The sequence below is a fragment of the Pongo pygmaeus genome, chromosome 13 (assembly GCF_028885625.2).
Source record: "Pongo pygmaeus isolate AG05252 chromosome 13, NHGRI_mPonPyg2-v2.0_pri, whole genome shotgun sequence".
NCBI classification, from domain to species: Eukaryota; Metazoa; Chordata; class Mammalia; order Primates; family Hominidae; genus Pongo; species Pongo pygmaeus.
Genome location: NC_072386.2, coordinates 126,505,562 through 126,518,986, shown reverse-complemented (window position 1 = coordinate 126,518,986; position 13,425 = coordinate 126,505,562). Strand labels below are relative to the sequence as shown.

The following is a 13,425-nucleotide window of genomic DNA, read 5'->3' as shown; positions in this document are numbered from 1 at the left end:
AGCCCTATGGACGCGACCCGGCCTTACTTCTTGTGGGCGTGGAAGGCCGCGTAGGTGAAGCTCTTGCCCTCGTACTCGCGGAAGAACTTGCTGTCACCCATGCGGATGTGGTACACCTCGTTGCCCGAGCAGCGCCCGTACATGCGCTGCCACTGCTCCGGAGACTCCTGTCCCTCCCTGTGGGCCGGGGCGGGGCCAGGGGAGTGTCACCCTCGGCCGTGACTGCCCCTCCTCCCCGGCCGGGTCTGCAGGTGGCCCCTCTGCTTCCCCTGGCATGGACGCCCTCCCCGTGCAGGACTTTTGCCGGCCATGCGTCCCTCCTCCGGGAAGCCCATCTCCGCCCCCACGCAGGCCCTGCCTTGTCTCCCTGCGCTGGCCCGGCCATGGATGTCAGTCCCCCGGGGCCTGGGGCACAGGGCACTCACTGGCCGCGGGACGTGTGCACCAGCAGGGTGATGAGGGTGGAGGTCGCCGGGCAGATGCAGTTCAGTGCCAGCATGGCATACTTGCACTCCTCCTCACACACCACATGGTCTGCGGGCAGTGGGGTAGGCCGGTCCACCTGCCGCCCTGCCGGCTCTCTCCTCCCCCACAGCACCTGCTCACTTCCTGAAGGTGCTGTGCAGATGCACCCTTGCCTGGTACCCCCATGTCTGCTGTCCAGCTTCAGCATCTCTGCCCCAAGAGTCTGTGGACCTCAACCCCCTACTTGGTCTGAGCCTCAGTGGACCTTCCATCGCTCCCGTGCTTCTCTCCCAGCTCAGTGAGGAGCTCTAGGGCGGGGCAAGCCCTGGCCCCTGTGCCCTGGGCACTCCATGTGGGCCCTGACCCCTGTCCCCTGGGCACCTGGCATAGTCCCTGCCCATAGAGGTGCTCACCAGATGGTGCTCCTGCCCCTGCCTTCACTGACCCCAGGGCCCCAGCGAAGACTCTTTATCTGAAGAGGTCGGACTCCCTAGGTCCCTTCTCAGATGCGGTGAGAATGGGGGTCTGCCGTCCCCTCCAGCACCTCCTGGTGTGCTTGTGTGAGGAGCTCCAGGGCCAGCCCCTCCCGCTGCCCCACACAGCTCGCCTAACTGCATGCACACGCACACCACCCCAGATGCACCATCATACACGTGTGCACACGCGCCCTGCCCCAGATGCACCATCATACACGTGTGCACACGTGCCCTGCCCCAGACGCACCATCACCCAACAGCATGCACACACACCCTGCCCCAGATGCACCATCACCCATGCGTGCCCCAGACGCACCGGCAAACTTGACGTGAAACTTGTTTTCAGGTTTGAGGATCTGGACGTAGAGGGGGCAGTTGGGGGCGAAGTCCTTCACGGCCCAGGCGCGCAGGATGGTCTGGTGATCCTGGCGGGGTGGGTGGTTGGTCAGTGCAGACGGGCTGGCCTCTGTGGGTTGCTGGGCAGTACCAGCAGCCTGGGGCAGGTCTCTTCCCTCGGGGACCCCCGTTCCCCAGCCCCACGGTGCCCTTCCTGCCCAGGCAGGGACTCAGCCTCACTCACTGCGGCTGTGCGGTCCACCTCGTTCCTGCTGCTGAGAATGAAGCAGGCCTCCCCATTGTCCATCCTGCAATGCACCAGGGCCTGAGCATGGGTGGAGCCGGGGGTGTGGAGGTGAGGTGGGGAGGACCTCCCCTGGGAGGAGGTTGGTGCAGCAGGTGCACACGAAGAGATTGGGAGGATGGTTGGATGGAAGGTGGGGAGGCTGGAAGGCGCGAGGAGGCCCCTGCTCTCTGCTGGTCAGGCGTCACAGTGCCCCCTCAGTGGGCATCCCCGTACTGCCCCCCCCGCCAACCCACATCACAGTGCCCCCTGGCGGGCATCCTTGTGTGCCCCCCCCAGGTATCCCAGTGCCTCCCTGCAGGCATCCTGGGCCTCTCCAGACTCCCTGGCCCCTCCCTGGCAGGCTCTGAGCCGGGTCAGGACTCCTGGACACCCTAGGGAGACTCCAAGCTCCGACAGTCGAGAAGGCACAGGAGCCACACCTGTCCCCTGAGCCCGTACAGGCTGACAGCGGGTGGGGGCAGGGGGTCAGGAGCCACACCTGTCCCCGAGCGTGTGCAGGCTGACAGCGGGTGGGGGGGCAGGGGGTCAGACGCCATGGACAGTGTGTCCTGGAGACACCAGCTGACAGCTTCTCCTGGCCACGGCCCTGAGTGGGAGCCCATGGTGCTTCCTAGGGCAGTGCCTGCCCTTCCTCCCCCAGGCCCTGTTCTCTGAAGCAACCCCCCAGCTTGTCCCTGAAGTTGGTCAGGTAGAGGAGCATCAGGAGGTCGTGCGAGGGGGCTCTGCTGGCTGGGGCTGCCTGGATTTGTCCATACTCCCAGGCGTCAGGGGCTAGGGGTCCAGGGTTGGCAGGAGCAGGCCCGGTGGAGACCCCACCTCAGTGTGTGCCAGTGACCTGGGCATCAGGGGAGCTAACCTGACCTGGACACTGGTTTCTGGGGTACCCATCTTGTATGTTGCCATTAGACATTCACCCAGGGCTGGGTTGGGGTGCAGGAGGGAGGGGGGAACTTGGGGGCAGAGACCCTGTCCGCTCCCTGGCCTGGCGACTCTGTGGTCTGGGAACCTGGGTCTCCTGAAAGCCCAGCTGCAGAAACTACCCAGCACTGCTGAGATGCTGTCTGAGAAACTGTCGCCTCTGCCCCAGGGCAGGGAACCCCACCACATCACTGTTACCACTTGACACCTCTGGGCTCATCCCTGCCTGGCTGGGCATGGCCTACGCCCTTGACCTCTCCCCACTCCCTGGGCCCAAGCAGGTGCGTTGCCTGCAGGTGCGTTGCCTGCGTGTGCGTTGCCTGCAGGTGCGTTGCCTGCGTGTGCGTTGCCTGCAGGTGCGTTGCCTGCAGGTGCGTTGCCTGTGTGTGCGTTGCCTGCAGGTGCGTTGCCTGTGTGTGCGTTGCCTGCAGGTGCGTTGCCTGTGTGTGCTGGGGATGGGACCACAAAAGAGGTGGCGTTCCATAGGCAATGGGTTCCAGCTTGGGGCTCTGGACATGGCAGGGGGAGGGGGAGCGATGAGGAGAGATCCTGGGAGTGCCACCCACACTATGCCACTAAGGACACATTCAGGCTCCTGGAATGAAAACATCACCAGGAGGGGTTTCCGGGGAGTGTCCCAGAAAGTGCACCAACACATTCTGGAAAGTTCCAGGTAACAATATACTCTTGTTACCTTGTCACTCTGTCAATTTGTCTTTAAAAGGAACTCTACCTTCAGCCCTTCCTCTCCCACCCTGACTCCCAGGCAGCCGACTCTCCCGCCCCTGTTCTATTTTGAGCCTCCCTAGAACTTGACAAAGATTTCCCTAGACTTGGAGCAGGGGAAGGTGGAGCTTGCAAAAGGCTGCCCCTCACCCTGCAAAAGGGAGACGGAGACTCAGCTGGGGTGGGCTTGCCTGGGCTGCTCCACAGTGGGTATGGTGCAGGGACAAGGGCCTGGCTGCAGGGTCCTGCTCATCTGGGCCTGGGACCTGAGCTGGAGAAACTGCAAGAGGCCCCGGACAGTCTACTCCAGACAATCCACCCCAGAGGGTCCACCCCAGACAGTCCACCCTGGATGATCCACCCCAGACGATCCACCCCAGATGGTCTACCCAAGAGGGTCCACCATGAATGGTCCACCCCAGAGACAACCCCAGAGGGTATACCCCAGACAGTCCACCCCTGATGATCTACCCCAGAGGATCAACCCCAGATGGTCCACCTTGAATAGTCCACCCCAGATGATCCACCCTGGATGGTCCACTCTAGAGGTCCATCCCAGATGGTTCACTCTGAATGGTCCACCCTAGACAGTCCACCCTAGCTGGTCCACCCTGGACAGTCTATCCTAGATGGTCCACCCCACATGATCTACACTGGACGGTCCACCCTGAACAGTCCATCCCAGATGACCCACCCTGGATGGTCCACCCTGGACAGTTCACCTCAGATGACCCAACCAGACAATCCACCCTGGATGGTCCATCCTAAATGGTCCATCCCAGAAGGTCTACCCTGAATGGTCCACCCCAGACGGTCCATCCTAGATGGTCCACCCCAGATGGTCCACCCTTGACAGTTCACTCCAGATGATCCACCCTGGATGGTCCACCTAAATGGTCCATCCCAGAAGGTCCACCCTGAATGGTCCACCCCAGACGATCCACCCTATATGGTCCATCCCAGAAGGTTCACCCCAGATGGTCCACTTTGGATGGTTCACTCCAAATGGTCCACCCTGGGGATAGTCTATAGTGCTGTCATGGTTCTCGTTGGCCAGGACAGCAATGGTCAATGCCTCAGCCCTGAGCAGCCGACCTGACTCAGGAAGGTGCCCCCACGCCGCCCCCTCCGCCCACCAGCACTCACTTAGCTCGCATGAGGTCCTGGTCTTTGAGCGCAGAGCCCTGGAGGTAGATGACCCGCTGGGACCACAGAGGGATCTGCAGGACTCTGCGCACCTGGACATCCATCTCCGTGGGGCACAGGATGACCACGTAATAGTCCTGCCGGCCAGGTGGAGGGTCAGACCCTCTGAGCCGGCCCCTGCCCCACCCGGGCGGCCCTGCCTTCAGGACTGTGTTTGTGCCCACCACCTCTGGGCCCTGGAGCTCACTGTGATCTTGCATCTGGCAGGAGGGAAAAGAGGGGCCCCCACAGGGCTCCCCCCAACCTGAGTGTGGGCTGCCACCCTCACTGAAGGGGTAAACTGAGGCTGAGAGGACTCAGGGACTTGCAAAGCAGTCCTGGGGAGAGGATGGCATCTCTGGGGGCCGGGAGGGAGGCGTCTGCTGGGCTACGGTCAGGGGCCTCACCTGGAGCCGGGGGTGGGCGTAGAACTCGTTCAGGAAGTCCATGAGAAGGTCGATCTTGAGGGAGCTGACGCACAGGACCACATGCTTCTCCGTCTGCGCACGGTGGCGGCTGTAGTTGCCCCCCGACTTCTGCCGCTCCATCCAGAGGTAGACGAGCTCCTCGAACTGCAGGTGAGAACCAGGTGAGCACCAGCGACCAGGCCTGGGGAGCGAGGGCTCTCAGCGAAGCACCTGGGCCTTGACACACGACTGTCTGTTGGGGGCCTGGGGCAGGGCCGGCCGGGGGTGACACCTACATTAGGGGGGCCTTTCCCACATGGAAGCTGTAGATGCTGATAGCCTCAGATGACACGGAGTAGGACGCAGGCCCAGCTGGCAGGATGTGTGGGGACCAAGGGAGGAGGGGCGGCTGGAGACTGTGGAGTAAACCGAGGGTGGAGAGGCTCAGCCTGTGGGATTGGGGATCACTCTCTTGATGGTAAGGGTGGCCAAATCAGGCCTCAGACCCCGGTCTTCCAGGCACTCGCAGGCCTCACAGTCAGGAGCCTATGTCTGGGGGCAGGTGGTTGAGGCTGCTGGTCTGAGGATGCCACCTGCTCTGGCTCATGCTCACCAGATGCAAGCTCTGGGTGTTGAGACTCAAAGGGGACAGATCCAAAACAGAGGCCACCGGGGCCTATTAGCACCGGCCCCACTTGCCTGTAGGTGAAACTTTTTGCTTTTTTTTTTTTTGAGATGGAGTCTCGCTCTGTCACCCAGGCTGGAGTGCAGTGGTACAATCACAGCTCACTGCAACCTTGACCTCCTGGGCTCAAGCCATCCTCCTGCCTCAGCCTCCTGAGTAGCTGGGATTACAGGTGTATCACCACCATGCCCAGCTAGTTTTATTTTTATTTTTTGTAGAGATGGGGTCTCACTACATTGCCCAGACTGGTCTCGAACTCCTGGGCTCAAGAGATCCTCCTGCCTTGTCCTCCTGAAGTGCTGGGATTACAGGCTGAGTCATGGTGCCCGGCTTGTTGAACACGTGTTAAATGAACAATGGCAGGAACTCCCATGGACTGTGGGCTGCAGGGGTGATGTGCTATCATCTGGTCTAAATGGGACCATCTCGTTGCACTTATCCAGCGCCTGCTTTGTTCCGGTGACGAGGCTCCACTGTCTTGCACACAAAACAGGTTCCACAGCTGGGAGGTGCTCAAGACTCCGGGGCGAGTGGAACAGAGGCTTCCCCGCGGATGGTGCTGGCAAGGGCTCTGCTGTCAGACACCCCAGGGCTCACGTCCCCTACTCTGAGCCTCAGCTTCCTCACCCGCAAGATGGCGGCATGGCACTTGCCTCCAGGGCTGCCGTGAGGATGAAGGAGCCAATGACGGCGGCTCCGTAGTGACCCTAAAAGTCCTATCTGCCCAAGATGGTGGCATGGCACTTGCCTCCGGGGCTGCCGTGAGGATGAAGGAGCCAATGACGGTGGCTCCGTAGTGACCCTAAAAGTCCCATCTGCCTAGAACCTCGCCATGTGATCTGATTTGGAAATAGGTCTCTGCAGATGTAATGATTTAAGATAAGGTCACCCTGGGTTGGAGTGGGCCCTAAATCCAGTGAGAGGTACAGAGAAGAGGCCAAATGCAGACAGGGCAGAGGCCGAGGTTTCTACAGCCACAGAGCCCCAGGGATTGCGGACCCACCAGAAGCTGGAGAGAGGCGTGGGACAATCTCCCTCAAAGCGGCCTGATAGGGTCAGCCCTGTCAACCCCTCGACTTCCGATTCTGGCCTCCAGGGCTGGCGGAGGATACATGTCTGCTGTTTAAGCCGCCTGTCTGTCTTGCTGATCGAAGAGCCTGGAGGATGCTTCCAGGAGAACCCAGCCGGCGTTGCCATGTTCCAGAAGGACGCTCGTGAGCGAGGGCCTCGGGGTCATCACTCTGCTTCAAGGGTTTTTACTGGTGAATTCAGCTCAGCAGAGACCAAGGGCAAGGGCACCGCAGCCCGCCCTTACCATCGCCAGTGAGAGGCTCGGTCTTTCCAGAGTCATTCGGAGGCGGCAGGGAGCGGCTTAGATGGTGGGGTCAGTGGCATCACTGTCCCAGTCACCCCTAGCCCTGCCAGGGACAGCACAGGCCCACCCTGGGTCAGGTTTGAGCACCAGGCCCGGCAGGGCTGATGGGAGGGAGGGTGCGCCAACCCCCAGGCCCTGCCCCTACCTTCCTCCCTGCCTCACTCAGAGCTCGTCCCACTCAGGGCCTGCTCTGCCTGCCCCACCCGGGAGAAAGGAGACAAGGCGGGCAGGCAGCGGCTGATCTGAGGGACCCCACTGTGGACACGGAGCCCGAGCTACAGTGACGCCTCTGCATGCAGGCTGCTGGGCTGTCGGTCACTTGTCACCATGGCCATACCCATCAATGCAATCAGTTCTTGTGATGATGGTGCATTTGTTCCATGAATTTCCCTGAAGAGCAGTGCAGGTGTGATGCCTGCAGGACTTGGTGCACCTGGAGTCACCTTGTTTTTTTTCTTTAAGATGGCGTTGAGATGGCATCTCGCTCTGTCACCCAGGCTGGAGTACAGCGGTGTGATCTTGGCTCACTGTAACCTCCACCTCCTGGGATTAAGTGATCCTCCCACCTCAGCCTCCCCAGGAGCTGGGACTACAGGTGTACGCCATCATGCCTGGCTAATTTTTCCTATTTTTTGGTAGAGACGGGGTTTTGCCACCTTTCCCAGGCTGGTCTTGAACTCCTGATCTCAAGCAATCTACCCACCTCGGCCCTCCAAAGTGCTGGGATTACAGGCAGGACCCATTGTGCCTGGCCCTTTTCTTTTTCTTTTTTTTTTTTGAGAAGGGGTCTTACTCTCTGTTGCACAGGCTAGAGTGCGATGGCAAGATCACAGCTCGCCACAGCCTCGACCTCAGGGCTCAGGCGATTCTCCTGCCCCAGCCTCCCAAGTAGCTGGGACTACAGGTGCACGCTGCCACACCCAGCTAATTTTCATACTTTTGGTAGAGATGGGAATCTCTCTATGTTGCTCAGGCTGATCTCAAATTCCTGGGCTCAAGCGATCCTCCCGCCTTGGCCTTTCAAAGTATTGGGGTTACAGGCATGAGCCCTGTGCCTGGCCTTGTCTTACTTCTTAATGGAGATAAGGGGAGGTGGGGGCTCCCCTGGTGCTTCAAGAACAGAATGGGAAGGCAGCCCTGGCCTGGAGGCTGTGGACACAGCAGAGGGACATGGAACAGGCCTGCTGCACACCCCGATTTGGCCCTTAGCCGTGGGTGCCATGGTCTCGTGAGAAGCACAGGAGAGAGCGCTTCGCTCCTGCTTTATTTGAAAGCGACCCTGGGGTTGGCTAGGGCTGGGGCTCCTCTTCACTCTGGGGTGTGTGGGGTGGGGAGAGGAGCTGGATGGAGCATGAAGGTAGAGCTGCATGTGGCTGGGCCGTGAGCCCACAGGGGAAAGGGGGATGCACTGGCCCTGCTGACCCTTCCTCTGACCTCAGTTGGGCCAGGGACCTCTTGGATGCGTCTCTGGAAGGGCTTGTGGGGAATTCAGAGACTGGATTGGTCAAGGCCTCTGCAGAGCATTTGGGTGCAGCGGCCTCAGCAGGTGCCGGCCACGTGAAGTGTGGGCCGGGGAGGACCAGGGACAGAGGCTGGGGGCCCGTAGCATGGTCAAGGATAGCCCTGAAAGCAGGTCCCCCTGCACCTCAGAATGGGTCCCCATTTGCAAAAGGGTCCTTGCAGAAGTAATTAAGGTAAAGAATTTGAGATGAGTTTTACAGATTGGGGCAGGAGGGCCGAGGAGGGAAGGTAAAGAATTTGAGGTTAGATTTATGGACTGGGGCAGGGGGGCTGAGGAGGGAGGCAGTGTCACCGCACGGAGTGCCCCCCACACTGTGCTCCTGGCCTCGCTCCCGACCTTGCCTGGTTATGAAATGCGCAGAGAAAGGAGCAGAGTGCAGGGTGTGGGGGAGCAGGCGTCAGAGGGGAGAACCCAGCTCCACCCCCACCCCACACGGTGGTTCCGGGTGGGTGAAACCCTCCAGGTGAGAGGCGAGCTTTACACTTTGAGAAGAAAATAGGAAGCCAGGTTTATGACCGAGGGAGGGAATGATCTTTTCAGTCAAGAAAGGAAAACAGAAACCATAAGGGAAAGATTGGTGAATCAAAGCCAAGCCGCCTGTGATCCCAGCTATTTCTGGGGCTGAGGCGGGAGGATCGCTTGAGCCCAGGAGTTCGAGGCCAGCCTGGGCAACAAAATGAGAGTGAGACCCCATCTCTCATTAAAGAAAAAAAAAATCAAGACCATCTGTGAATGGAAGATTCTGTAAGCAAAATGAGAGGTGAGGTCATGGAGCAGGAAGTAACGGGAAAGCCACACACAGCGGGCTTCTTCTAGAACACACAGACTCGCTCATCAGTGAGAACCAGGGGGCAGACCAAAGAGGGGCGGGCAGCTCACAGGAACGGGACTCGCGGCACTGGGCGGTGGAGCGGCCGACAACCAGGTGGAAAGACGCGCACACCCCCATCTGAACTTAGGGGAATGGAAGCCGCAGATGTGGAGACCATGGCCCACGCTGGGGGCCGTACAGCTGGAGCCACAGCTTTGGATCGGATATAGTGAGGGGAAGAGCCAGGCCTGGCCTGGGCCCATACCTGTGCCATGCCCACTGCTGTTTAGAGGGAGGGAGCTGGGGCTGAGCCCGGGGTCAGCAGAGGCTCCCTGGGAGCACTGCCCTGTCTCCCCCGCATCCTGCAGCCACCTGGGGGTCTGGCTCCCAGAAGGCCCTGGCTACCTCCTTGGGCTCTTCCTCCTATCCAGCCTCCTGGAAATTGTTCCAACCACCCACAGAGGTCCCCTCCCTCTCCCATCTCCCCGATAGCAGGGTCCCTCCAGGGTGGGCTGGGGTGCCTAGAGGAGGTGTCAGAGGCAGTCCAGGCCCAAGCACTCACACCCTGGGACAGCTGCCCTCTCCAGGCCTCCACCTTTCCCGCTGAGGCCTTGCCCCGCCCCCTCCTCTGCTCAGTGGGCAGTGGGCCTCAGCAGTGGTGACGGGGAAGCTGCTGGGGTGGCTGGGGGGGTGTGCCCCCCGTGGGCCTGGCAGCTGCTGCTGCACCTGGCTGTGGATGGGAAATGGGCCGGCTGTCCACCTTGACCCCTCTCTGCACTCTGCCTGGGGCCTGGGAGGGGCAGGTCACCCTGGCACTGGAGACCCACCATCTCCCCAGAAGGAAGAGGCCAGCTCATGGGACTCCATTATTACCCACCATGCTGAGCACCACCGGACCCGCCGTAGACCCTCAGTGGGGGCGTGCAATGGAGCAGGCACCGCCCGCCTGGCCTCGCTGTCCCCTCCTGGGAGTGGCCCCTGCACTGTGCCACAGCCTCAGTGGCACCCTCCCTCTGCCGGCGCCCGCCTGTCCCTTTGCTGGTGCCACCCAGGGCTGGTGCCCAGAGGACCCACCTGCAGCGGGAGCACCACGAGGGCCACGCAGATCATGATGACCACCAGCAGCTGCGATGGCCAGATCTTGGGTGTGACGTCGCCGTAGCCCACGGTAGAGAAGGTGACGATGCAGAAGTAGAAGGAGGTCAGGAGGGACAGGTTCTCGCCCGCCCGCTCCAGGTGCTGGATACCGCAGGTCCTGCAACCCCTGGCAGTGAGGGGCGGCCTGGGGCCCAGGAGCTGGGGGGCCGTGGCCCCTCAGAGATCCTGCCTGCCCACGGGACCCTCACTGCCCAGGAGACTGAGCTGTGCATCACCTGGTCACCAGGTGAGCCCCGCCCTCCTGACAGCTGGGTGGCATCAGGTCCTCAGCCCTGCCCGTCTGTCCCCAGGCTCTGCCAGAGCCACCTCCTGCCTGACGCTAGCTGACAATGCAGCTGGCCCCTTGGCCACAGCATAGCGGCCTCTGTTCACGGTGAATTCCCCGGAGCCTCCCTGCCTGCCCGGTGGTTCTCTCCTAGGTCCCTGGAAAATTCTCTGGGAGCAGGGGATGCAGGGCTGTGTCATCAGCGTGGGCTTGGGTGACACAGGGAGCAGGGCCTGGGGTCTGGCCCTCTATCCCCATCTCAGAGCCTTGCCCCTTTACCTACCACACTCAGGCCTCTGCCTGGCACAGCCAGACAAGCCACCCAGGCCCGAGGCTGGGAGGTCTAATGGGCAGGGCTGGGGTCACCACCAGTCCCAGATGCTATCCTCATGGATGCCCCAATCTGCCCACTGAGCTCTGTGTCTGTCATGAGGGGCAGTGGGGGAAGGGAGGTGGGAAACGCAGGGCACTCTCCCTCCCCCAGGGCACAGTGCTTGCCTGACATCCCCGCCTGGGGACGGGAAGTGGTGACCAGGCCTCGCTGGGACCCAAGGCAGAGCAGCAACACGGAGCCCTCCGCGGGGACACAGGCAGGTGGGCACAGTGGGCATGCTTGTGTGGGCTGGAGGCCCTCGCAGCTCTGGGCGCCCCCACCTTTATCTTGGCTGCCTCCAGACCCTGCTTTCAGCTGGGCCTCAGCCAAGAGACCCCACCTGGCCTAGGAGCCAGGCCCCTTCTCTACGTCTGTAGCACAGACCAGGAAGCCAGAGCTGGGTATCTCTGGCCTTGGAGGAGCTGGGCTGCAGGGCTGCTTGTGTACTGGGGACGTGGGCTTGGAGCTGCCTCCTGACCTCAGTCCCAGCTGGGTGGCCGGACACCTGCAGCCTAAGCACTGTGGCCTTTTCTGCCCCCTGATCGCTTGGACACAGGCATCTGTATCCCCTCGCCCGGCCCTGCTTGCCTCTCGGGCCCTCCCCAACATCCTGGGGTGCTTGCACCGACGGCCGGCACTCACCCCGTGAAAACGAGGCACAGCAGGGTGCAGAAGAGGATGAGGACCTGGTTGAACATGGCCGACTGTGTCCGCAGGATGGCACGGTGGAAGTCGTTCTGTGGAAGGAGTGGTGGCTGTCAGCGGGCAGGGACTGTGGACCCCGCCAGGAGCCAATGAATACAGACTAGAAGGATGGTGGAAAGCAGACGGCCCGGCCACACCTGCGTCTCGGCTGAGGCCCACGGGGCAGCCTGCACCTGGCCACACCTGCGTCTCCGCTGAGGCCCACGGGGCAGCCTGCATCTGGCCACACCTGCGTCTCCGCTGAGGCCCACGGGGCAGCCTGCACCTGGCCACACCTGCGTCTCCGCTGAGGCCCATGAGGCAGCCTGCACCTGGGCAGGGTACCCCCTCTGCTGTCCTCTCAGGACGGGTCCCCATCTTGCCTACGTCCCCGGGGATGAGGCTTAAGTCTCAGGTCAGAGGGCTGGTTAGTGTGCAAGGCTTGGACCCAGCATGGTAATGCTGATTTACCACTGGGGCAGGAATGGGGGCTGTGAGTCAAGGGGTCTGGCTTGGAGAGGGTGGGCGCCTAGGGAACCGGCTGCTGCCGTTCACATGACAGGGATCGTGCTGAGACACTCAGAGCAGGGCCTGCCGGTGGCCCCGTGGCCTCGGTTTGCGTGTGGCCTGGTGTTTGTGGCCCTGGTCCTCGTGGCCTGGGTTCACTTTGTCCCTCCTCCTCCCGCCAGCCATTTAATTTCCAGGCTTAGGAAAAGCTCTGGGATTGAGTTTCTTCCTGGAAAGAGGGCATTCGGGGCTTGGCTTGGATGTTTTCCAGAAGCAGAGACAGAGTTTCTGCTGCCCTGGCTTCCTGGTCCTCTACAGGTCACGCCAGGGCCGGGGCGTGGCAGGCTACGTCGCACAGTGTCTTCCAGGGCCGGTGAGGCTGAGGGTGGCCCCCCCAAGTCCCAGCTGCACCCCCCGCCCCGGCTTACAATCATGTTTTCCAGCGCATGCTTGGCCAGCCAGCAGTTCAGAAAGACGGGGATGAACAGGTTCCGCAGCGGCGGCCAGAAGATCTGTGAAGGGCACAGGTCAGGGCTGGGGCTCCAGGGCCCGCACTCCTGGCAGCTGGGGCTCACCCACCGTGATGATGAAGGGCAGTGTGTTGATCATCTCCAGGACGAAGGACACGCGGAAGATCTGCTCCCAGATGTTGCCCTGGGGCCAAACGGGGGGTGTCAGCGGGGGCGACGGAGGGTGGGGGTGAGGCCCGGCAGGGGAGGGGCAGGGTGGGGAGAGGGCGAGGAGCCCACCCTGGAGATCAGGGGATGAGGCTGGGAAGTGTAGGGAAATAGGGGAGGGTGGGACAGGGTGGGGAGGTGGGGGAGGGTGGGGAGGTGGGGGAGGGTGGGGACCCCCTGTGAAGTGCCACCCCGGGCAGGCACTCACTTTGTAGCTGAGGTAGATGAGAAGCATCGTCTCCAGGAAGCTTATTATGGCCACGATGACCTGGGAGTCAGGAAAGGGAAGCTCTGGAGTAGGCCGGGGCTGGGGCTGGGGCTGGGGCCTGACCCCACAGGCCTCGCGGGCAGGTACCACACAAAGCCAGGCGTGTGTCTGGGGGGCTGCCTTGACCCTCACTCCCATGTCAGGACAGTCTTAGCCACCAAGGCCTTTGGCTGACCCCCGCCAGGGCCGAGGGCAGATGGAGTCTTGAAACCATGGTCCTCCTGGGCCACCCACTCTAGGCCGAGGGTGGGATGGAGGGTGCAGTGGGTGAGGCAGGACG

General features: G+C 61.7%; 1 protein-coding gene across 3 annotated transcripts in view; it reads right to left on the bottom strand.

Moving 5' to 3' along the window:
- Positions 1 to 13,425, bottom strand: part of KCNT1 (potassium sodium-activated channel subfamily T member 1) — a 95,734-nt gene that overhangs the window by 26,132 nt on the left and 56,177 nt on the right. For all 3 annotated transcript variants that reach the window (XM_054500564.2, XM_054500568.2, XM_054500566.2), the window contains 11 exons: positions 13,086 to 13,145; positions 12,780 to 12,854; positions 12,629 to 12,712; positions 11,652 to 11,746; positions 10,288 to 10,468; positions 4,821 to 4,985; positions 4,375 to 4,511; positions 1,522 to 1,585; positions 1,258 to 1,366; positions 426 to 534; positions 28 to 177 (listed from right to left, as the gene is read on the bottom strand). In XM_054500564.2, coding sequence (XP_054356539.1) covers positions 28 to 177; positions 426 to 534; positions 1,258 to 1,366; positions 1,522 to 1,585; positions 4,375 to 4,511; positions 4,821 to 4,985; positions 10,288 to 10,468; positions 11,652 to 11,746; positions 12,629 to 12,712; positions 12,780 to 12,854; positions 13,086 to 13,145 — 1,229 coding nt within the window. The remainder of the gene's footprint in view (positions 1 to 27; positions 178 to 425; positions 535 to 1,257; positions 1,367 to 1,521; positions 1,586 to 4,374; positions 4,512 to 4,820; positions 4,986 to 10,287; positions 10,469 to 11,651; positions 11,747 to 12,628; positions 12,713 to 12,779; positions 12,855 to 13,085; positions 13,146 to 13,425) is intronic.